Raw genomic sequence first — 25,393 nt, forward strand, 5'->3', positions numbered from 1 at the left:
CGCTAAGGCTGGTGGCTGAGAATAGCTATGAGCAAAAGGACTCAGTCTTCATACCCCAGGCTGGAGGGACCGGGATGACGGTAGCCCATTCTTGGAAGGGTATTTATTTATTTGAAAGGCATGGTAACGGAGAGAAGGAGAGAGAGAAAGAGAGATCTTCCAGCCACTGGTACAACTCCCCAAATGGCCACGAGAGCTGGGGCTGGACCAAGCTGAAGTCAGGAGTCAGGAGCTCTATCCGTGTCTCCCATGTGGGTGGCAGAGGTCCAAGGACTTGGTCCATCTTCTGCTGCCTTCCAGGAAGCTGGATCAGAAGCGAGAACTCAGACCAGCACTTCCACATATGTCGGTGTCACAGGTAGTGTGGCCCAGATAGGCCACCCTTCCCTCTTCGCCTGACACCTAGAAAATGCTGGGTGTTTTCTGTCATTGTCACTCCTGGGCATCCCAGTGTCTCGTGAAAGCCGCGTTTTCTGGGACAAATGGGCCTGGTGTCCCAACACACCGACCCTCTTTGCCAGTCTTCCGGGCCGAGTGTGGCTCCCCTTCACCCTGTGCTCTCGGTGATGCCCTCTGCCTGCAGCTCACCTCGCTCACTTCTCTGCTCAGGTTTTCTGAGCACGTCTTTGGGCCACCCAGCATCAGAGGGACAGACCCTAGAATGCTTATAGCTCTTTCTAGACGCTCCCAGTGGGGTCTGCCATGTAACTGGCAACTTCAGGGAGGTGAATTTCCCCCTTAAGAACACACCCCGCAGTGGCTTAAACTGCTGCCTACTTACACTGCCAGCATCCTGTATGGGTGCCAGCTCACGTCCCAGCTGCTCCCTTCCAATCCAGCTCCCTGCCAATGTGCTGGGAAAGCAGCAGAGGATGGCTCAAGTGTTCAGTTCTCTGCTGCCCTTGTGGGAGACCCACAGATGGAGAACCTGGCTCTTGGCTCGCTTCACCCTGCTCAGCCCTGGCCATAGCTTCCAACGAGGGAGTTAAACAGCAGATGGAAGATCTCTCTATGTCAGGCTGTCTCTGTCTCTCTGTCTCTCTCTCTCTCTTCCCCCACCCCACCCCTGGTACTCCACCTTTCAAATAAATAAATACATCATTTTAAAAAAAATCAAAAAGGTACCCCCAACTCATAATTTACAGAAAACTCTTAAAACCCAAGATTGCTGATGCTCCTTTAGGTGTAAGTGTGCTTAGGTGGTGATCTTGGGCATGATTGCAGTTTTGCTAATTAAAGCTTGGACCATGCTGCTTGGAGTTATTAACAGCTATCGCAAGGATAATAGTCTGCCCATTAAAATAAGCCTAACTTTCATTTTGATGATGGGTTTAATTACACGAAGCCCCTGGCAGGTGCATAATGATGAAGAGCATGGTGGGATACGGCTCAGCCAGGTGTTGTCATCTCGGTGGGACGCTGTTGGGTAGAGCTGCGTGGTGCCCTCTGGATTGCTTCAGCATGCCTCTGAAGATGACCTTCTCTCCACGGACCCCTGGACCGTAGCATGTCCGCTTGGATTGAAGTTGGCTGCAGAGTGGGGTGTGATCAGTCCTAGCAGAAGTGACAGGAAGAGACTGCCTAGAATGGTTTCGGGGATGACAACCCTCACCTGCCTTTCTTCTTCCTGAAACCAAGACTTTGCTCTCCTATTGGGAGAGCTACCTGATGGGCTTTGCATTTTCCAGTAGATTTCAGTTTGTGCTTGTGTTAACTTCATTTTTAAAAGGTTTATTTTAGGGGCTGGTGCTGTGGCGTAGCAGGTTAAGCCGCTGCCTGTAGTGCCTGCATTCCCATATGGGCGCCGGTAGAAGACTCAGCTGCTCCACTTCTGATCCAGCTCTCTGCTATGGCCTGGGAAAGCAGTAGAGGATGGCCCAAGTGCTTGGGCCCCTGTACCTGCATGGAAGACCCAGAGGAGGCTCCTGGCCCCTAGCTTTGGCTTGGCGCAACTCCAGCTGTTGCAGTCATCTGGGGAGTGAACCAGTGGATGAAAGACCTCTCTCTCTCTGCCTCTTCTTCCCTCTGTGTAACTCTGACTTTCAAATAGAATAAATAAATCTTAAAAAAAAAAAAAAAAAAGGCCAGCGCCGCGGCTCACTTGGCTAATCCTCCACCTTGTGGCGCTGGCACACCGGGTTCTAGTCCCGGTCGGGGCACCGGATTCTGTCCCAGTTGCCCCTCTTCTAGTCCAGCTCTCTGCTGTGGCCCGGGAGTGCAGTGGATGATGGCCCAAGTGCTTGGGCCCTACACCCGCATGGGAGACCAGGAGAAGCACCTGGCTCCTGGCTTCGGATCAGCGCAGCATGCTGGCTGTAGCAGCCGTTTGGGGGGTGAACTAAAGGAGGGAAGACCTTTCTCTCTGTCTCTCTCTCTCACTCTCACTGTCTAACTCTGCCTTTAAAAAAAAGGGGGGGGGCCAAAACCCCAATCAGTTAAGCTTTGCTAGTGCTGACAGATGGACAACAGGTTAAGAAAACTGGGCATTGCAGAGACCCCTTGTGCACCCAGAACTAGAACGGATGCTTGGCCATTTTACCAGCCATGTCGAGAAGCAAATACTGCACATGCCCATTTTGCAGCTGGGAAAACTAAGGCTCATCCAGATTGGTGACTCGCCCGAGGTCACAGGGCAGAAGTGCAACTAGCTCTAGCTCTATGGCTCAGCAAACCACGGCTCTGCCACTGCGCTGCGCTTCAGCAACTGTGGGCACTTCTGCCCCTGGCTGAGGAACATGTGACAGGCAGAATCGATCCCAGGCCTGACTAATTCCATGGTCACGCTGATCCATCAGGCTGTTTTTTGAGGGATGATTACGTTGAATATTTACCGCAACGAAAAAGACATGGTCCCTGCCTCAAGAAATTCCAGTAAAGAGCAAGAGAGAGGCATAGAAAATTAAACACAGCTTGATTGATATTTGTTGTGCAAGAAGGAAGAAATAGTTTGCTTGGGAGCCCTGCCCCAGTGGGGCGGTTGTGCCTGGGAGTCAGGGATCTCTCGGTTGAGAATTGAAGACCGAGGAGAATGCATGGGAGGTGGGGAAGAGATTGTGGGAAACTGTGCTGCTCCTAAGAGGATGAGCCTGTGTATAAGCTCATCCCCGCCACACACACATGCAAGATTCCTTGGTTATCTGGCCTGTCCTGGGGCTCTCATTCTGAACACAAGCTCATTCAAATGCTTCCTTTACCTCTAATTGAACGCTTGGACTTAATTGATTATGTATTAAGTTGGGGACTTGGGGCGACGTTCAGGCACGGGCTCATGTTGAGATTAATTTATTCCTGTAGCCTTACTGTTCGGCGATGCATCTGAGAGCCTCGCATGTGTGTTAAAAATAAAGCTGAGCGTCAGGGCAATCTAATTAGATGGCTTAACCCAACACTCTGGTGCGTTCAGTCTTCACCCAGGTCTCCTGCTTTGATGGTGACCAAAGTAGATGAATAAGTTAATCAAAGGTCTGATTCGGTAGCTCTGCTCTGTCATGTGGACAGCTGATTGCCAGGCTCCAGTTCAGGCAAATTCTCAGGGGAGAGAAGCAATGGAGCCCAGTTGCCCAGGCCAGGACTTTGTTGAGGAAGGGTTGCCCGCGATACACTGGAGGGAGGGACTCGTGGGTCCCTGGGTTGCAAGGTGATGGCTAATCAGGAAGCCAACTCCAGAACAAGGATAATACGATTTGGGGAAAGAACTCAAACCTTCCCCTGGTAGATTCTTACTTGCTGTGAGATTATAGACAAATCCCTCGCCTGCCTGTGTCCATCCATCCACCCATCCACCCACCCACTCATCCATTCCAGAAATGTGCTTCGCACCTAATACCTGTAAGGCGTATGCTTTGATCTTGCCATTGCACTTTGGTGTCTGCCTTCGTGTGCACCGTGTGGCTGCGCTGGTTGTGTTAGGTTTGCTCCTCCAGATTCCCTCTCTCCCTTCCCTACTTCTTTGTCTCCCAAGAGGCTGACACGTGAAGGTTGCATCCATCTGGCTTTCATTTGGACTGGATAGAGAGGCGTCCTACCAGGAGCTCAGAAAGCAGTAGGGGAGGAGAGAGGCTGGGAGACTTCTCCCTGTTCCCATCCAGTAGATTTCCATGAATCGCCCATACTCCTGTGCTGAAAGTCACTGCTCATTTAGATGAGTTGGAAAGTATAGCTTATTTAAGTGCATGTCGGTATATAGACATTTGTGTATTTAGACAGTCATCATTTCCATGCAGTCAGTCACCATCATGATTTTATGTCTTGCGTCAGTTTCTCTTTTCTCTTTATATATTTGTGTAGATGTCTTGGTTTACTTATGTGAAAGGCAGAGAGAGAGAGAGAGAGAGAGAGAGAGAGAGATCCATCTTCCATCCACCAGTTCACTCCCCAAATAGCAACAATGCTGGGACTGGTCCAGGCAAAGCCAGGATCCTGGAGCTCCATCTGGGTTTCCCATGTGGGTGGCAGGGACTCAAGTACTTGGCTTATCTTCTGCAGCTTTTCCACACACATTGAAGCGGAGCTGGATTGGAAGTAGAGCTGCCGACTTCTAACCAGGATACTGGCTTAACCTGCTATACCACAGGGCAGCCCACCCTTTTTTTCCTTACAATTTATTTATTTACTTGAAAAGCGGAGTTAGGGAGAAAGAGTGGTAAGAAGGAGGGGGCGGGAGGGCTGGAAGGAGTGTATGGATGTGTTTTCAGGTTGTTTGATTGTCCTCATAGCAGTTAGAAGCAAAAGCAGCAATTTTAAAGCTTGCCTTTTTTCAACATTATATGCAGATTTCTTTTTATTGCATCTTAATCTGCATTGTTTTCAGCCATTGCACAGAATTCCATGAGATAAAAGTACATCGTGTTTTAGCTAACGGTTCAGTTTGGGAGCATTTGGATGGTTTGCATTTATTTTATAACTTGCTGATGACCATCTTAGGGCTTCAAATTTAATTTTTTGTTTCGTTTTTTAAAATGAGGTGTTTTTTTGTTTGTTTGTTTGTTTGTTTTTTAAGAACCATGACCTCAAAATGGAGTTGAAGGGCTAAGGTGACGAATGTTGTTTGGAGTCCTGTCCTGACCAACTGGCCACATTCCTCATGGAAGGCTTCTAGAACTATGGACCGTCCCTTGGACACGAGGGCTGTGCACCGGCTCCCGTGGAAGCTCCCCAGTGTAGCTCAGTGGGCCTCTGCCCTTCCTGACCCCCGTAACTGATCTTGCACTTGTGAAAGCTGGGGACACGTGGGTGTTAGGCAGTGTTGTCAGCCTGACCTTTGGTTACAGAGGGGCACCAAGCTCTGTGCCCTGCCGCCAGCCCTGCTCACCGTGGGGCAGGGCTGGTCTCTGCGTGTCCCATGCGGATTACCACAGCAGCACCCAAAAGGTTCTTCAATTTCGTGTCTGTGTGTGGATCCTCTGTGGCTGGTGGTTGAAGAGTGCTCCTGAGATTAAGACCAGGGTCCCCTTGTGTGTTTACCTAAGAACAGAGTGAAGGCAGCTGACCTGCTATGTTTGATTACCGCTTAAAACAATAGATAAAGGCGAGCTTTACCGTAGTAAGTTTTTTAAAGATTTATTTGTTCATTGGAAAGGCAGAGTTACAGAGCTAGAGGGAGAGATAGAGAGGAAAGAGAGATCTTCCCCCTGCTGGTTCACTCCTGTCCAAAACCAGGAGCCAGGAACTCCATCTGGGTCTCCCACTCGGGTAGCGGGGGCCCAAGCACTTGGGCCATCTTCCACTGCCTTCCCAGGCACATTAGCAGGGAGCTGGATTGGAAGTGGAGCAGCTAGGACTCAAACTGGCACTCGTGTGGGATATCTTTACCCGCTGCGCCACAGTGCCATCCCGAGTAGTAATCTTTGAGAATGTAGAAACGAAATATGATTTAAAGAAACGTACCTAACTAAGAACAATTAGGCACTGATTGTAAAAGTACATGCAATGGGGCCGGTGCTGTGGCTTAGCGGATTAAAGCCCTAGCCTGAAGCACTGGCATCCCATATGGGTGCCAGTTCTAGTCCTGGCTGCTCCACTTCCCATCCAGCTCTCTGCTATGACCTGGGAAAGCAGTAGAAGATGGCCCAAGTCCTTGGGCCCCTGCACCCATGTGGGAGACCTGGAAGAAGCTCCTGGCTCCTGGCTTCAGATTGGCATAGCTCCGGCCGTTGCAGCCATCTGGGGAGTGAACCAGCGGATCGAAGACCTCTCTCTCTGACTCTATCTCTCTCTGTAACTCTTTCAAATAAAATAAATAATAAATCTTTTTAAAAAAAATACATGCAATGTGATTCAGTTTTTCTTCTTTTGCCTTCCTTTTGCATATCTTTTTTTCTCCAGTGGACTTGTGTAATTTTTATAATAAAACTTTTTTAAAATTTGCAGCCTGAATCTTTACATGTGATAATTATTTGGTAACTGTTATTTTTCCTCTCCTTTGATTCAAATGCCTTCTCTCGCAAAAGTCTTCATGCACCAAAATGTCAGTTACTTGGACAAATCTCTAAGAAAACCTTCATTCTTTTATTCAGCAACTTTTTATTGGATCCTCTTTAGGTCTTGTGCACTGTAATGTGTAAGCATAAAATTAATGTGGTTTTTGCTTTATGTTTTTCCCCCCTTTCTTCCAACTCACCCTCCGGCCTGAACTCTCCAGTCTGAGGTGTCCTGGATCCCCAACAAGCATTACTCTGGAATTTACGGTCTCATGAAGCTCGTCCTGACTAAGACCCTTCCTGCCAACCTGGAGAGAGTGATCGTCCTCGACACAGACATCACCTTTGCCACGGACATCGCTGAGCTGTGGGCTGTGTTCCACAAGTTCAAAGGTACCCGTAGCCCGCTCTTTCTGCTCCCTTCCTGGGCTTCTGCGCGCCGAGAATAGATTGTGGTAACTTCAGCTCAGAGGAGGAGATCAGCAGGAACGCGTAGCTCGTTAGAAATGCTGAGTGTCGTTTTAGCTCTTCGTGGAAAGGGAGGGGATAAGATTTAAACTGGAATTGGTTTGCATTTCTGTAGTAAATGAAGAGGTACGCCTTGTGTTCTTGTGAAGGAACCCAGTTTAGGATCCTCTGCAACAGGTGACTGTCAGCTGCGTGTGTTTCCCAGGCAGATCATGGAACCTTGTGGTACCTGTGTAGAGACATGTGTTTCTCTCTGGTTTTCTCTTTTTCTCCAATGAGACTTTGATTGTGAGGAAAGCCTATGAGCTAGTGGAGATAGATATTGATTAGAGAGTGCTGGAAAATGCTCCCAGAGCGTCAGATGCTGTGGCTGATCATTTTAAGGAAGTGTGTGTGTTTGACTTTCCGTCTACTCTGTGTACTTTCTCCCTAGCTGTTACGGCAGCTCTTGTCATTTCCTGAGGGGTTATGAGAATTTCTGATGGGAAACTGCGAGGCCAGTAGGTGTCTTTAACTCAGCTGTGGATACAAGAGAGAAGTGACAAGTTAGCACAAATCGCAGACTGTTTTAGGACTGCTCTCCCTGATGTCCTCACAATTTCATTATTTTAAAAATTCTCCGTATTGGACAAATATAATGAGGGAGAAATTTGGTCGTGAGATTGCAATGTTTTCTTGATTTCTTTCTCTTTGTTAAATTGCACTCATGTTTCCGTGTTTAAATCCCTCATGCCTCTTCCCTCGGCTCCTTATCCTGAGCAGGGGAAATAACACTTAATGATTTTAAATCACAGCATTTTCATAAATCCCAGGGTATCCGTGTTGATTTCTGTTTCCGCCGGTGGAGGGAGAGTGAATTCTGTGCCCACCGCTGCCACTGCCTGCTCACTTCAGGGTCCTTCTTAGCTCTGGGCTAATTTAAGCAAAACCTCCTCAGCACGCCGTGGGAATGACATCATGACACCCGGGACTTGGCTGACCAGGACCAAAAAGTCTCTGCTCGTCCACGCCCATCGTGGCGGTAACAAAGACAGCATTCGCCCAAGCCTTATGAGGGGGCATGCCTACAGCCTCCTCTTCTTCCTCGGGTGCTGGGGCTCCCCTTTCACTCATAGATAAGCCAGCGGCAGCCTGGGGGAAGCAGCCTGTGGCCCAGAGCTGAGAAGAGAATGCCTGGGCCTTGGCTTCCTTCCACTGCTTCTTTCAAATCCCTTTTCAGCACCTTGAGCTCATGGGGGCAGTTTTTTTGTTGTTGTTGCTGTGTAATCAAGCAGTGTTTTATGATATCTTCCTGCTGACATTGGCCTTTGTCACCTACCTCCAGGGGGGTCAAGCAGGATGCCTGACTCTGGAGGTGAGGAGAGGAGGAGCCAGGGACAGGGACAGAGCTGTCCCCTCTCCTGAAGGGGTTGGAGAAGCACTGGGGAAGCATCTGCTTGGGTGAGAGAAGGGGTGGTGTGCAGTGGACACCCACAGTCCTCTTGGGGAAGGAATGGCTTAATACTCCAGCCACTAGGAATGTACCTGCTCAGGGGGGGCCCTGGAGTCCCAGGCCCGTAGCACCACCCCCTTCCACATATGGCCCCCCATATGTGGACTGCCTAGTGAGCCCGAGAGCCCGTGGAGTCAGCTGCAGCACTCCCTGGAGATGGCCTCATGGCTTCTCTGCCAGGTCCTGTGTTGTGTTTCCCTTCCCTCGGTGCTATCCCCAAGAGCCCTCCCCAGTCAGCCTTAAGTGTGCTCATGTCTCACACTGCTTCGTAGAACCGCCCATGTCTGCCTCCAGGAACCTGTAACTGCCAGATCACTGGGGCAGGTGATCTGAGCTTGTACCACAGTAGCTGGGACATCACACGGGTGGATTCTGTTCCAGCTAACACTTGGCCCTGTACTAGTGGGGTTCTCTCGCCGAGAAACACCACTAGGAATCCTGCTTTTACATCCATGCAGGGGAGGGCCCTTCGGAGCTCGTGCTGCTCCCCCTCGCTGGGCCGCGGACCTGGCTTTGCAGGATCCTGAGATTCAAGGCACTCCTGAGGCTGAGCTGAGTGTAAGGGCCAAGGTCGGGCCAGGGATAAGGAACTCTGAATGCAAGGAGCTGAGTTAAAGAGCTGCATTATATCTGTTCTCTTCTTGGTTTATCTCTGGCATTTGTCAGGCCCCTGCTGTGCACAGGAACCTGGGAGATCCCTGGTACCCAGAACTGCTAAGAGCACAGCACCTGCCTACCAGCAGCTCACGCATCAGGCAGAGGGCGTTACGATTCTGTCTTCACCAGCCAAGGAGTAGAAGAGCTTCTCCCAGGCTCACCCTTGTTTTTCTAGGAAAACATGGAATGAAAGGAAAATCGACAAGCCCTTCGCTCCTCCACTCGCCTCTCTGTTGTACAGCTGGGTTTTCTTGTTGTGTTTTTTGGTGATTTTTTTTTTCTTTTTCTAAACTGGAACTGCTAGAAGTCAGATCTTGGAACATGAAGAAAGCTCCTAGGACAAACTCATAAATGTAGAATGTTCCAGCCCACGAGGGCAAATTCCCCCCGCAACACCTCATAAAGGCAATTGTCATTGACGTCTTTCACTGCAGATATTCTGAGTGACAGTGATGTGGTTGGGCCGTGTTCATTTTTCTCTTGAACAGCTTGTGTTCTGGGTCAAGCAAGGCCTGGCGTTCCGATCATGTGGATTTAATTCTGTGACGTTGCTGTGCAGTCCATCGCCCTGTACCAAGCCTCCTGATGTGCTTATCTAATAAGGAGTCTTTATTGAGCACGCAGATCCTACCTCCACCTCTGCCCCCAGGAGCTCTTGCCCTCCGCGGCCAGTCTCCCTCTCCCCATCCCAGGGGCCTGCACATTCACCCAGCCTGTACCAGCTGCTGGAGGACTATCGGAGCTATTAATTCTCCGTCAAAGAATCGAGTAGACAGACCGTTAATGGCTAGCATCAGGAATCGGCCCCACACTCCTCTAAGCCGGGCTCCCGTTGGTTGCCAAATGGATTTCTAACTGTTGTGGTTGTTGCAAGAATAAAAGCCAGGCCCTACCTCTGTGAGTTTTATGTCTGAATGGAGGGAGACAGACAGTAAACAAAGAAACAACGAATGTGTAGCATATTAGACAGTGATTGGTGCTGTTGAGGGTAAGAGAGAAAGAAATGGATGCCTGTGTGTGTGTGTGTGTGTGTGTGATTTGTTGTTCCTGGTGTTGCTTTATTCACATATGGGAGTGATGCAAGATCTCACAGCAAGGGGACATTTAAGCAGAGACTGAGAGAAGAAGTGAAGCAGCAGGTGCATTCCTAGGGCAATGGCGGAATAGTGTCCCAGGCACAAGGGACGATCCTTGTAAACTCTGCTGTGCAGAGGATGGGGGAGTTGGGGGAAGAGCAGAGTGAGCCCAAGAGGGAGTGGGGGCGGGCAGGGGGCAGATGAGATCAGACCCCAGGGGCCTTGTTTGTAGGGAAACCGGAAGGCTGCCTTTCCTTTCTGGAACTTGGGGAACAGTTGGCCGGCTGCAGGCAGACCCATGGCTTCATCCGACTTACGTTTTTGATGGGGGTTATCCTCACTGCCCTCTTGCAAAGACGAAGTAGGACAGCCGTTGAGGAGCCCGTTGACAGTGGTCCAGGTGAGAGGGGCTGTGGGCTGAGGCCCCGGGCGGAACAGTAGACGTCCTAGGAGTCGTCACCCACGGGGTTCATTTGCAGTTCTCATCTTGAGGCTTTCCATAGACTGCAGGTGGGGAGTGAAGAATGGCATCAAGAACGACCTCAAGATGACTGGTGGGGGCCGGGGATGGGTGATGGCTTTTGTGAGACCGGGGAGGTGGTGAAGTTGGTTTGAGGCGGGTTAAATGTGAGGTGCCAAGTGGGCCCCCCACGGAGAGGGTCAGGAGGCAGGTGCTGAAGTGGCTGTTTGTGAAGCAAGATGACTGCTGCTTGTCAAATGTTCTTCTGTTCCCGTCCCTACGCTTCGGCAAGTTAAACAAACTGGGCTGGAGAGAGGCCACATTTGCTTTTCCTGCTCAGAGAGCAATCGCCCAGCAAAGCTGACCCCCAGACCTTTTGCCTTTGAAGTTTGTCCCCTGTCCCCAGACCTCACTGTGGCTTCCCCTGGCTTCTTCAGGAGGGAGCAGAGGAGGGGGAGTACCCACCCAGGAGGCGGGGACTGCCCCTCACCAGTCGCCCACGACCCCAGGGTGCACCGGATTTAACTGCACAAAGAAACTGGAGGTGAAGGCTGACTGTAGCAATCCGGGGAGACTGTTATGAGAGCATAAATAATAAATGCACACTCTGAATTTGGAGCTTGTAGAAGAAAGCCACGCTGAATATTCAAGATCATGTTTTGATCTGTGAGTCCAAGTGCACTCCACAGTTCCGGCCCTCCAGCGAGTGCCGCTGAATGCAGCCCGTGAGGTCATACCCACCTCCCTGTCCGGTGCCCCAGCTACGTCAGGCCAGCAGGTGTCTTCCCAGGCCTCGTAGACTCACTGTGGCTAATGGCAGCCAACACCGCGAAAGACTGCGCCAGCTGCTCTGCCACGCACTTCATGGGCAAACATTTAATCCCCACACATACCACATGAAGGAATTACCATGAGGTTCCTGGTTTAAGGATTTGGTAACTAATGCCTCCTAGGAAGGCCAAGCTGCTAAGCTGGGACCCTGAAGGTGAGGAATGGGGCTTTCTGACTTTTTTTTTTTTTCTGGACAGGCAGAGTGGATAGTGAGAGAGAGAGAGACAGAGAGAAAGGTCTTCCTTTTTTTGCCGTTGGTTCACCCTCCAATGGCCTCTGCGCTGATCCAAAGCCAGGAGCCAGGTGCTTCTCCTGGTCTCCCACGCGGGTGCAGGGCCCAAGGATTTGGGCCATCCTCCACTGCCTTCCCGGGCCATAGCAGAGAGCTGGCCTGGAAGAGGGGCAACCGGGATAGAATCCGGCACCCCAACCGGGACTAGAACCCGGTGTGCTGGTGCCGCAAGGCGGAGGATTAGCCTGTTAAGCCACGGCGCCGGCCGGCTTTCTGACTTTCAATCCAGTCTTCTTTACCCTGCACCCTATGCTTGCAAGAAGTGGAGTCCCGGAGAGACAAGGTGAGATCCTGAAGAAGCTACAGGTGACTATTAAACCCATGTGTGGAAGACAGGCCCAAGGTGATGGCAGGATTCCGAGCACAAAGGAGTGAAGGCAAAATCAGAGCCATCATTCTTCCAGGGTTTGAGAAAGGAAACCTCCATGTGCACACATAGCAAGTGACTTCCCACAACACTATGGTTACAGGAGCTCTGGGCCCCCAGAACTATTGCCACAGACACAGCATAGACCAGCGGAACAGCCCAGAGCCAGGGCTCACCTGCAGGGCAGGTGCAGTGGTCGGAATGCTGGCGTCCCCTCCCGCTCACTGGTGGCAACCTAATTCCCACTGGAATCCTGTGACGGTGACGAGGTCACGAGGACACCGTGGGCGGGATGAGTGCCCTTTTGGGAGAGGCTCCACCCGGGCCGTTGGTCCCCCGCTTCTGCCATGTTCAGGATGCAGACAGGAAGCCTTCAGGGGACATCACGTCTGCCATGGCCTTGGCCTTGAACTTCCCAGCCCCCAGTCTGTGAGCAGCACCTGCTGTTCATGAGTTACCCAGCCCAGGGCAGACTTCTCACTCCTTGGGGCCCGAGGAACTGAGGCACCGTGCTGACGGGATCCATGAGGAGGGCACTCGGTCATGTGCCTCCGTCTTCTGTTTGCTCTGAGGACGCCTGTCAGTGCCTGGGGGATAATGGCGGAGATCCTTAGTGTGTGTCTGCTCCGTGACCTCACAGCTTCATCAAGGAAGCCATGACAGAGGGTGGGACAGGAGCTGGCGCTGTGGCATAGTGAGTAAAGCCGCCTATAGTGCCAGCATCCCATATGGGCGCTGGTTCAAGTCCTGGCTGCTCCACTTCGGATCCAGCTCCCTGCTGATACTCCGGGGAAAGCAGTGGAAGATGGCCCAAGTGCTTGGGCCCCTGCACCAACTTGGCAGAAGCTCCTGGCTCCTGGCTTCAGCCTGTCCCAGCCCCAGCCTTTGTAGCCATTCGGGGGAGTGAACCAGTGGACGGAAGCTTTCTCTCCTTGTCTCTCCCTCTCTCTCTCTCTCTCTCTCTGTAACTCTGACTTTCCAATAAATAAAATAAACCTTTTAAAAAAAATTAGGGCTGGGGTGGCAGTAAATGTGAAATATGATAGAAGAGCTGAGCGCAAAGAATGCTGAGAGTTAACTTCTGAAAAGACGTTGCTAGAACTCTTGTTTATAGTCAGTTGCATTCAAGAAATTTAGCTCTCTTTGAATTTTCTTCACGTTGGTTTTTTTTTTCTTTTTTTTTTTCTTTTTTTTTTTTTGGTGGGGGGGAAGGATTTATTTATTTATTTGGAAGGCAGAGTTAGAGAGAGAGAGAGAGATCACCATCTGCTGTTTTACTTCCCAGAGGGCTGCAGTGGCCAGGGCTGGGCCAGTCCAAAGCCAGTAGCCAGGAGCTTCATCCAGGTCTCCCATGCGGGTACAGAAGCTCACAGAATTGGGACATCCTCCGCTGCTTAGCCGAGAGCTAGAGCTGAAGTGGAGCAGCCAAAACTCAACTGGCATCCACATGGACTGCCAGCACCACTAGGGGGCGGCTTTACCTACTACGCCTCAACACTGGCCCCTGCAGGTCTAATTTTCACCCTCCTGTGTCCCCTGGTGGTGATTGGTGTAAGCGGAAGACACCAAGTCTCAAATGCTGGCCGGTCCGCTCCTCGGCAAGGCGGGCTTCCCTAGGGCATCTAACCTCACCTCATGTCTTCTACACCTGTAGAAAGAAAGAAAGCCCTGTGTTCTTCCTGCAGCCGTGCTGAGAGGTTGGGGGTTGTCTTAGGGCCTGGGGGATACTCAGGGCTGAAGAGACTGTTTTACTGCAGGGACGAATAAAAGACATTTTAAAAATACCCATATGAGCAGTGGTTCTGGTCCCGGCTACTCCACCTCCAGTGCAGCTCCTCGCTAATGCTCCTGGGTAGGCAGCAGATAACGGCCCAAGTGCTTGAGCCCTTGAGAGATGTTGATGGACTTCCTGGCTCCTGGCTTCTGCCTCGCCGAGCCCCAGCCTCTGAAGCCATTTGGGAATTCAACCAGTGGTTGGCAGATCTCCCTCCCTCTCTCTTTCTCTCACTCTCTCTGCCTGTCAAATAAATAAACAAGTTTTTTTAAAAAAAGAAAACAGATATAAATTATCCAACAAAGTGCTGTAGAGTGAAACCAGCAGGCAGGGTCTCTATAGGCAATGTGCTATTAAACAGAAGGCACGAGAATCTGGCTGGGAAAGAGCAAGGCTGGACCGTGTTTTTTGTCCTCACTCACACAGTTCTGTTAAAAGGCTGGGGCGTTTCTTTTCCATCTGCACCATGTTTTCTACCAATCTCCTCCGCAGCAGGTGTCTGTAGGATTCAGCCTCACCACTGGTTTTCATTGTTTGCTTTTGGTTCTCCGTGTAGACCTGAGGGCTGATTCTGCATGAGGAGAGTTTCAGTGACCTCTTGTATACGCCCCTCGTCCTCTCCTCTTCCCAGGCGCTCCTGCTCGCTTCCCATCTCCTGTGCGGGCTGCTTTCACAATCACAGGCTCGGCTCTGATTTCCTCCTTAGATGCTCATGGTTCTTCCACGGGGTCAACTGAGACATACACCACTGGGGCAACGGGAAAGATTGTATTCCTGGCAAAATTGGTGAAAAGGTTTTGTTTGTTTGTTTTCAGCTTTCTGCTTTCAAAAGGCAACAAAGGGTCCCGGAGGTGGGGTTGGGAGGGAATCTCCCATCCTGTTTTACTCTCCAAATGCCTGCAACAGCCAGGGTTTGTCCAGGTCCAAGCCGGGAGCCGGGAGCTCCAGCCACTATGGGTGGAGGTGGGACCCCACATCCTAGAGCCATCACCTGCTGCCTCCCGGATTGCTTGAGAGCAGGAAGTTGGATTGGAAGCAGAGGCAGGGACTTGATCCCAGCACTCGGCCAAAGATGCAGCCGGACCCACAATGACGACCAGATGAAGGAGTTGCAAACATTTGTGTATTAACTCTGATGTGGGGCTGCCTTTTCTTAGTGTAGACCGCTTACCCTTTTCGGTTGTTATTTATTCTTTTTTTTTTTTGTACTTTATATTTTTACTTCTGTTATTTATTCTCTAAAAGCTGGGGGTGATACGCGAAGAGCTGCCCCCTAGGCTGCCTTGCGTTGATGATGTCTCATAGTGGCCCTGCATTGCACAGCGCTTAGTCCTTGATAAGCGACATGCCCCTTCCTTTCTGTCTGCATCTTGGGATTTGTCTACCCTCTCATTTCTTTTCTTTAAGGTTTATTTTATCTATTTGAAAGACAAGATACAGAGAGAGGGAGGGAGAGAGGCAGAGGCAGAGAGAAAGAGGCAGAGAGAGAGAGAGAGAGAGAGAGGTCTTCCACCCACTGGTTCACTCCCCAGATGGCCGCAATGGCCAGAGCTGAGCTAATCCGAAAGCAGGAGCCAGGAGCTTTTTCCGGGTCTCCCACACCGTTGCCAGGGCCCAAGCACTTGGGTCATCTTCTGCTGCTTTCCCAGGGCATAACAGAGAGCTGGATGGGAAGTGGAGCAGCCAGGTCTTGAACCGGCACCCACGTGGGATGCTGGCACTGCAGGTGGCAGCCTCAACCCTAGGCCACAATGCCCTTCCCCTCTCCTCTCATTCTTAAACCTTCTGGGAGTTGGAGGAACAAGATCTTGCCTCCCCCCACACCCTAAATCCTCCCTCCCTTCCTCTCCTTCTCTCAGCCTGTCATCTTTCATGAATTCATGATCTTCGGAGCCCCTGGACCAGCTCCCAGGTCGTGGGGATAACGCAGTAAACACAGGAGACCCCGCCCCATCTCCCAGTGGGACAGATACCTACTCCATGCTTTTTCTGTGACAAGTCCAGGGCAACCGCATTTCCCCTTCACACAAGCCCACGTGGTGAGCATCTCACTGGGAGCCCCTGCGTTCGCGGCAGAAGCCAGGCTGACCGAGCCCACTCTGCCACACGCTGCCTGTGGCCCATCAGAACCCACAAACACAGGGCGGTGTGGACAGTCCCCTGGAAGCAGCATTTCAGGGTCAGCAGTGCTGCTCCGGGGACGGTGGGGAGTGAGTGAGGCAGGGGCTCTAAAGGGAGAGGCTGGGGTGCGGTAATTAATCCTGGACCGAGGTCCAGGTGGGAGTGGTGCACACTGAAGGAGACTGAAGTCTGCTGCTCAGGCAGATGGGGTAGCACCCAGAATCGTGGTCACCCAGGTGCCTCCCTGCCCCCACTACCATACTCCTATCAAGCCCTTGCTCACATCAAAGTTTTCCCCCCAGACTTTCCCGACTGCCCCACAGAATCCTGCGACCTGGGACCCGCTGCCAGCTCTTTCACCCTGCTCGCCCATGTGCAACTACCAGAGGTTACTCCGCCCCACCCAGAAGGTGCTACGCACCCAGGATACAGCTGCTTTTTTCTTGATTATCATACGTCCTAGTATACTCAAACTTCACAAAATCCTAGAAAACAGAATTAAAAGATGAGTTTATTTGGGGAGGTTTGCTTTGTGACATGATGGGTTAAACCACTGCCTATCATGTTGGCATCCCATATGGGCCCTGGTTTGAGTCTCAGCTGCTCTACTTCTGATCCAGCTCCCTGCTAATGTGCCTGGGAAAGCAGCAGAAGATGACCTGAGAACTTGGGCCCCTGCACCCCCAGGGGAGACCTGGAACAAGTTCCTGGCTCCTGGCTTCCAATTGGCCCAACTCTGCCTCTCAGATAATAAATCTTAAAAAAAAAAAAAAAAAAAAAAAAAAGATGAGTATATTTTTGTACAGAAATTTTTGAAGCTCTATCATAATACACATTTCTCGTGAACTTTTTGGAGATCTCTTATATGGATGATTTTTTTTTTACTTTCCACCAAAATGCACTTCTCATTTAATTCCATTTCCCAGACACTTTTGGCAGTACTTTTCCGCTAAGCTCCCAGAGAGCGGGGATTTTTGTTTTGCTCCCCTTGTCTCCCAGCACCTAGAATAGCACCTGGCACTCAGGAAATGCTCAGTCAATATTTGTTGAACAAATGAACAGAGAAAGCAGATGATTCTGGGTGGATCGTGTGGTGGGGAATAAGGCAGAAGACGCAGGAGGGGTCTTTAATTCGTGGCTCTGGGGTGCAGCCAAAGCTCACTGTAAGTTCAGAGTTGTTGTGGTGGATTCGTTCTGAGAGTAGGAACGTGGTGGGGGCAAGAGGTGCAGAGTCACCACACACACCCGGGGAGTCGGATGAAAGAGGCCCAGAGGTGAGCAGCCTACACACTCCTTTATTTCAGTTGGTACAGCAGCTTAAATAGCCAAGGCAGCCAATCTGGTCAAGGGGTGGTCTATGCCCTAACCAATCACAGCCTGTTGCCAGGCAGTTTCCGAAGCCATCCAATCACAGCCCGTTGCCAGGCAGTTTCTGTTGCCAGCGGCCATCTTGGCATGGCCTGCTCATTCCACCACACCGAGCCTCAGGTAAAGCGTCTTGGGCTCGTGTTTTCAGATGTGGAGAGTCTTTCACTGCAGCATGGAATGATGTGAGGGGTGAAGCAGGGAGCCAGTTCCCTGAAAGGGTGACGACAGCAGGTAGCAGCTACTGCTGCAGCCTAAGCAATGGTCCATGGGGGGATGTTGGCCTTGGGGAAAGAGGGAAGTAGAGTGCGGGTACTGGGTGATGAGTGAGTTCTGGGCACGCAGAGGTGGATAGACAGGTCTGAATCTTGCAAGAAAGAGCTGGGCTAGAGGTATCTTCAGGTATTCTCTTTATGGAACGCAAATAGAACTTCTAGTATTAAAATAGATGTTCTCGACAGAGTATGCTAGTTTCCTTTTCTGGGCTTCCAGGTGTTCCCCAGTGTAGAATCCAGGAGTGCCAACCAGGGGACACCTGGTGCAGCAGGGAGAGTGGCTGGGCCTGACGTCTCTAACAGGGCCACATGGATGGTGGCAGAGAGCAATCAGCGAGGACAAGGGCCGGGCAGGTGCCGTTGGCATGCTGTGATGAGACGGGAGGAGGAGGAGGGACAGATGGATGCAGAAGAGTTTCTCAAGCAGGTTCCCTGGACGTGTGCGGGTGATGCCCTGAGCTTCTGTGTTGCAGCCCACATCCAGCGAGTGACGTCGGCTCTGGCCACACACCGCCACTGCACCGTGAAGCCTGCGTGGCAGGAAAGACAAATTTCTGGCTATAGGTGTGTCTTCCCCCTAACCCTTTCCCAGTTCAGATGTTCACTTCTCGGGGAGTGATGTCAAATGGGACATAGCCATCAAGGAGTCTTCCTCAGGGATGCTCAGCTTCCTCTTGTCATCTCTATAACCTTGAGACGTCACTCAGAACCTCTCTCTTGCCCGTGGACAAAGTGGGCACAGTGATAGTCATAGTGCGTAAGCCAGGGGCAATGTGCGAGGATGCTTATAAAGCTGTCAGTGCCACGTGTGGCACAGAATACGTGTCCTTGGTATCCCACAGCGTCGCCTGCCTCCTCTGTGAATAGGGGAGTCCTTTACTTTCATCCCAGTGAGGCTGCACTCTCCTTATCTAAAAGATGCACAGTGGGGGAGCTGCTTGATACAAGAGGAGACCCTACAAGTCCTCTGGGACAGTCCGAGTAACCTAGACCGAGATGGAAGAAGGAGGCCTGGGAAGAGGGCTGGGTAGACATCGGAACCGGGGGTATTTTCCTACTTGAGAAGAGCTGACTCTGCGTCTCAGCGGGGGGAGCCCAGGCTGGTGTGTGGCAGAGCCCCAGGGACCTGGGCGTGAGGTCCAGCTCTTCCATACACTTTGCACTTCAGTTTCTTCTTCTCAAAGAATAATGGTATTTGGGGAGCAAGGTATGTCATTCATCTGGTACTTTGCAGTACCTCTCTCCATCCTGTAATGCCATTTTCCACATTTCACTGTTTTTTTTTGAAATCAAGGTGTGGCTTAGAAAAAAGCAGCTTGGCAGATGGTCATTTTTTTTCCTCCTGGAAAATGTTTTGTTCTAACCTACAATCAGTGGCCTCTTAGTATCCCCAAAATGTGGTGTTATTATTTTGATGAGGATTATTTCCCTCGCTTTTCCTTCTATCTGTGAGTGGTGGGGCTGTGGAGTGGAGAAGAAAGAGCTGCCAACAGCAAAAGAGAAGGATTTCAGGGTCTTGGGAGAGCACTCCCAGGTGGCCGTTTGTCATTGGACCACAGGACCTGGGGCCATCTCTGCCCTTGCCATTTGGGGCGTATACCTCACTTGCGTCTCACACGTTGGAATATTTACCGTCTCCGGCTTGGGGAGCTCTCCCATGTTGGAGATCAGCTGCTTGTTTCCTCTCTGTACAGGTTGTAGGCAAGATGAGAGGGGAAGTCATGCAACCCCGAGTTATCGAATAGAAGCATTGTGGGTATCTTTGAGAATTTCAGAAAGGAATACTGACACGCCAAGCAACATTAAATTAAGAACTCCAGGAGGATGTGCTGGCGAGAAGTCTCTTCTTTGCTCATTCAGACATTCAATAAATATTTATTGAGTGCCTACTTGGTACCAGATGCACAAGTCATGCTCTGTAATGCTCTCTGTCCATTAGGAATTCACATAACTGGCTCATCCTTCTTTGAAAAACTCTGAGACTTCTGGGAACATTATGGGGTTATGCACCATTGATGTGAATTATTGAGCCAGCTTACTTTTTCCAACAATTGATATTCACTGCCTTGAGCTAAGGAGATTGTGATCATGAATGTAGCTATGGTAGACACACAGAGAGGCGAGAGGGTGATGGGGTAATTGGGGCCCAATCGAGGCACCAGACAGGAAGCAGATGCTTGGAGGAGAAAACAAATGCGTGAGTGAATTGATAGGGACAAGGTCCACCTGTAGAACCACACTCAGAGAAAAAGCCATGTCTTTCCGAGTTTGCTCTACAAGTGTCTTAGCCAAAAAGCGACCTCCCATGAAGGTTGGTTGTACTGCTACCCTGCATTAGCCACACCACAAATTTTTTACTCATTCAATAAATATTTATTGAGCACCTACTTGATACCAGATGCACAAGTCATGCTCTGTAATGCTCTCTAGTCCATTAGGAATTCACGAAACCAGCTCATCCTTCTTTGAAAAACTCTGAGACAGGCAGGCGCCCTGGCTTAACAGGCTAATCCTCTGCCTTGCGGCACCGGCACACCAGGTTCTAGGCCCGGTCAGGGCGCCAGATTCTGTCCCGGTTGCCCCTCTTCCAGGCCAGCTCTCTGCTGTGGCCCGGGAAGGCAGTGGAGGATGGCCCAAGTGCTTGGGCCCTGCACCCCATGGGAGACCAGGAGAAGCACCTGGCTCCTGGCTTTGGATCAGTGCGATGCGCCGGCCGCAGCTGCCATTGAAGGGTGAACCAACGGTAAAGGAAGACCTTTCTCTCTGTCTCTCTCTCTCTCACTGTCCACTCTGCCTGTCAAAAAAAAAAAAAAAAAGAAAAAAAGAAAAACTCTGAGACTTCTGTGAGAGCTGAGCAGTGACGTCACGATCACCTGTTCCTTTGCCAGTGGGCAGTCTGGAGTGCAGGTGTGACAGTGGCTTCAGTAGTAGAATCACCCATCTGGGGCTCTTCAGCAGGTCAGCACCCACTAGGAGCATCCCCAGTGACGGGAGGCTCTGTGTCTGTGTTATGTTCTGTTAAGACAACAAAACACTCAAGGCTGGGCACTTGTCAGTTGGCTTTCTTAGCTCATGGTTCTTGCATCGGCTCTGCCGAGGGCCCCTCTGTCTGCCTCAGCACCCATTGGATGATCACATGGTGGGAGCATGTACCAGAGGGAGAGGCGGCATCGAGAGACAGGAATCTGGACAGGCGCAGAGGCCAGACTTTTCATAGCAGCCCCCTGCTGAGATCCAACTGTGAACTCCGTGAGAACTGCCTTAATCCATTCTGAGAGTGATCCCCAGTGCCCTCCCTGTAGATGACCTCTTAAAGGTCCCCACCTCGTACACCAAGGACCGGCCCCAGAAAGTGAGGCCTTGGAGGACAAACTCAAACCATAGCAGGATGATTGCTTTAGTAAGTGCCGTTTCTTCACCTGGGTGCATTGGGTGTTTGCAGCTGGATACCCCCTTGTTGCTGGGGAAGTGGGAGCCATCTAGTACATCGCAGGATGTGTGGTAGCAACCCTGGCTTCTATAGAAGCCAGTGGCACCCTCCCCTCCCCTCCCTTCTCCCTGCCGTGGCAACCAGAAATAATGTCCCCAACCACGAACAAATATCCAGCAGGCCTTGCCCATTGAGAACCATTTCTGTAGTGTCCCATAGTTAGTGATGGAAACATGTCGGATCAGTCCAGGATGGGTCATGGTCATGGTCATGGTCATGGTGGGTTTAAGTGGTTGCTAATGACCAGTCCCTGGAAGAGGAGAGAAGTGTGAACGTTGTACAGCTCATTTATCCGTTCACAGCTCAGAAACCCACATCCTTGTGCCCTTTGAATAGCTCTTTCTGGTTTAGCTCTGTGTTGAAGCGACCATTGCACGTGCTTCGCGCATTTTTCCTATTCTTGTTTGTATTCAGCGCTAGCCCCAAATATGCTTGAACTGTGTATGTTCTCTTCCAGGGCCACGGGTAGTTGAGCAGCCGTTTGTGGGTGGCCTCTTTCAAAAGATAAATAAATGAGTTCATTCCCCCGCCCCTGAAAGGATGCACAATATCAGGGCAACCAATTTAGCCAGACTCAGAGCGTTCATATACACAGAAAGCCACAGAGTTGGTGGGGACTTGCTAGCACGTATGATCGTCCCTTGAAATTCCAGGAGGGCCCAGCATGCCCCTCATCTGTGCATACACCAGGAGGAGAAATCAGTATAGGCCACTCCGCGACTGTGCCGAGGACGTAACTATTCCTCCTCCCTTCTAAATGCATAAACATAGATTATTAGCAGCATCTAATGAGTGACAAGGACGGACGTGGCTTGTCAAGAAGATAGATATGTCGCATCTTCTCTGCAGAGTGCGCTGGGCTTGCCTGTCTACGAGAGAGCAGTGGGCAGAGCTGTGTGAGCAGAGTCCCCAGTGCGATGGATGGCGGGGCCTTTCAAAGGAGCACCGTCACCCAGAGTCGCCTTGCTGCACCCCTAGAAGCAAAAGGTTTTTTATTTATTTATTTATTTTTAATCCTCCATCAAAAACGGCAGCTGTGGATTGAATTTCCTCACTTGCCTTTCGCTAGGTCTTAGGGACCCAGACGACGTGGCGATTTAGGGCTTCTCCTCTACACTGCTTAGAGGTCAGAAAAGGTCACAGGTCCATCCCTTGGTAGCAAAGCTTCTTATAAGATAGAGGAGAAGAGTCCCTGCTTCCAGCTGATAATCCTTTTATTAAAATTTATTTTGAGATGGTGCAATACTAGAATATTAAAAAATAAAAAAGAGGCATCCCTAGACGCACCTGCTTTCTGTGGGGGAGGGGAGAAGGATGGGTTGGCAGGGATGGGATATCTTTTGTGTTCTTTACTATGGAATAGTTTTAGAATTATAAAAAAAGAAAAAGTAGCAGAGATGGTATAGAGAATTCTGGCATGCCCTGTACTCAGCTTTCCTTACTCGTGTCTGACATTAGTCTTGTACATTTCTTGGGGAACTTACTTTTATCACACACCGGTACAGTCCAGACGGCACGCAGGCTAGATGCCCTACATACGTTAGCTCCTTTGATCCTCAGAGCAGCCTAGCAGAGGAATTATCCAATCCCAGTTTTACAAGAGAGAAAATCCAGTGCTTAAATAGGTTAAATGGCACACTCAACCCATCTAACTAGTCATTGGCGGCGGCAAGGTTACAGCCGCTCTTGTTTCCCTTCACTGACTTATCCCCAGGTTTCTAAGCACAGCCTCTGCCAGTCTCCAATGTGCACTGCATCTGTCCGGGTGGAGAAGGTGGCCCACCTGCCTTCATGGGAATCCCACTGTGAGAATTCAGAAGGGTGAACAAATACGAGTAAAGGACTCTGGTGAGGACAAGGGCTGGAGCTATAGTGAGACTACTATGGAGGCAGTAATGAACTTTGGGAGCAAGAAGGGCGTCACCCCCAGCGTTGGATCAGTCAGTCCTTGTGGACTGCCTGGAGGTCACATGGGAAAAAGTAGGGCAGGCCATTCCCAACAGGAAAAAGAGAATGCTCCAGTGGCACACAGGTGGAAAACCACGTGGCATGGCTTGTGCCGTGGATTCCAGGAGGCTGTCTCAGGTGGGAATGTAGTGCAAAAATCAGGTCGAGGGGGCTTAGTTTAGAAGCGGGTAGACGATTGAAGAGTAGACGTGAATGAGCTGGATCATGGTGGGCTTGGCAAGACATGCTGTGCCAAGGAGTTTGGATTTCTCTGGAAGCTATGGAAGTCCACTGACCGTGTCCCTATGGAGAAGACTGCCCCCATTGGACCCATCAGTCTCAATGTAGAAAAGTGACTGCACCGCACGAGCTGGGGAAACGGGTTGGAGTGTGTAGACCAGCACACAGTCGCATCAGAAGGCTGGGCTGACAATCCAGGTAGGAATCACTGCCTGAACTCACGTGACAGGTGCGGCGGCAGAGTCAAGTACTTACGGACAGAGCAGGCGTGAGTGCCCGGATGAGAGGAAGGCTGTGTAGATGATCCCAGTTTCCCAGGGAAGCAGATTAGGAGGGGGCTACAAAAGGAAGTGCTGATGTAGGATGAGATAATGAATTCATCTCTTCTGTCTCTGTGATTTTGTCGTTGGTGGCGGTGGTGTTTATAGCGAACACTTCCTCAAAACACACTGCTCCATTGCAGAAGACGTGCGGCTTTGCCTGCTCAGCATCCGTCACCCCCTTCCTCTAGCATCAGCAAAACGTCTATTTGCCGTTTGCAGACAGTGTCTCCCCTGGTCTCCACTGGCTTTAAGTATGAGGGGTTTGATCCTGACCCTGTCCTGGCCAGCAGTGGGACCACAGACATCTCCCTGGATTTGGTGATGGGTTCAGGGTAGGTATGTTATCCACATTCAGCCAATCAGAATTAATGAGCATTAAACCAACGGTTTCTGCTGGAATTACTGGAAAGACATTTCTTTTTTGTCCACTGAAGTTGCTAACCCATGGGGCAGGAAGGCTGGAATCACCATCCATCATTTGGACATGTTGGGGTCCCCGAAGACCACCTCTAGGTTTAATGATTTGCCAGGAGGACTCACAGAACTCAGCATGTAGTCAGACTTGTGGACATGAGGTAGGACAGTGCAAGGACACTGTGTAGAATCTGCACAGAGAAATAGGTGTCTGGAGGGAACCAGACTCAGGCCCGAAGCATCTTCTCCCAGGGTCGTCACCCAGGATGAGCTGGGTTGCCCCAGCAACGAGCCGCGACAACGTGTGTGTGGAATGTTGTCCACCGGGGAATCTCATTAGAGACTTAGCACCCCAGACGTTTACTGGGGCCTGGACATAGAGCTGCCCCCTCTCCCTAGCTTAGACCAAAATTCCAGACTCCCGGAGGGCGAGCAGGAGCTCATGATAAACCACCTTGCGTGCACACCTTAGTCACAGGGAGCCACTGTCAGAGAGTAGCAGAAACCTAGGAAGCCTGACTTCCCGGGCGCCAGGCAGAGGCCAGCATTACACACCGGCCATCCCGTGCCTGCAGGGTGACCGCTGTGCTGCCCAGCCCCTTTGCTCTGAGGGTCCAAGCGGGTGGAGAGCTTGAAAAGAGGAGACAGATTCCAGATTATATTGTGGTGGTGTCTCTAGGTCAGCCGTGCCTGAAGCGAAGTCTCCTCTTTAAAAAAATTTCAGAAGTCACTTTAAGTTTCTGTCACTTGCAACCTTAAACAGCTTGCTGGCTAATAGAACCCATTCTTTAAAAAAGAAAGAAAAGACATCTTTGACTTCTTTTCCACTCATCACCATCACCCTTTCCCTTCTTAATCTGCTGGATCCCCTCTTTGGCAGGACCTAACACCCCTTGCCTGGCGTGGTGCTCAGCTCGTCAGTCATTGGTAAAGTTTGGTGTCTGGATGCATTCTTTTTAGCACTATACAGGACTCTCCTGTTTAAATGGAAAAGGTAGTTTTCGTAGCCTATGTATCCACTAAAGTGACCTAAATTAAAAATCTGACCTAGCTGAATATGGCTCCTCTTACAAATTAGTCTTCATGGAGACATTGGCCTCTGCTCCTGCTTAAGTCTCGAGTGCCTGCCCCTTGGGCTTGCTGTCCCGGCTTTCTTCTTTGTTTGCCCTAATTAGCTGTGTCATCATTCAGGAAGATTAGGTGTGTGCCTCACTGGGAGGTCAGTTAAAAAATAAGCCTTTGTCAAAGTGGAAAGGGACGTGCTGAAAGAGAAACATCTTCCCAGACTTGTGTAGAAGCGGAACACAGAGGAGGCGTTCTGCAGGGGCCCTGCTGATGGACTCGCATGTAAAAAGCAGGAACCCAAAGGGATCTCCAAAACC

The 25,393-nt window shown here is 50.7% G+C and overlaps 1 protein-coding gene across 4 annotated transcripts in view; it reads left to right on the forward strand.

The window, feature by feature from the left end:
* The window catches only part of LARGE1 (LARGE xylosyl- and glucuronyltransferase 1), a 570,843-nt gene that overhangs the window by 326,137 nt on the left and 219,313 nt on the right, over positions 1–25,393 (forward strand). For all 4 annotated transcript variants that reach the window (XM_062202942.1, XM_062202944.1, XM_062202943.1 and 1 more), the window contains exon 6: positions 6,641–6,812. In XM_062202942.1, coding sequence (XP_062058926.1) covers positions 6,641–6,812 — 172 coding nt within the window. The remainder of the gene's footprint in view (positions 1–6,640; positions 6,813–25,393) is intronic.

The sequence above is a fragment of the Lepus europaeus genome, chromosome 10 (genome assembly GCF_033115175.1).
Source record: "Lepus europaeus isolate LE1 chromosome 10, mLepTim1.pri, whole genome shotgun sequence".
Taxonomy (NCBI): domain Eukaryota; kingdom Metazoa; phylum Chordata; class Mammalia; order Lagomorpha; family Leporidae; genus Lepus; species Lepus europaeus.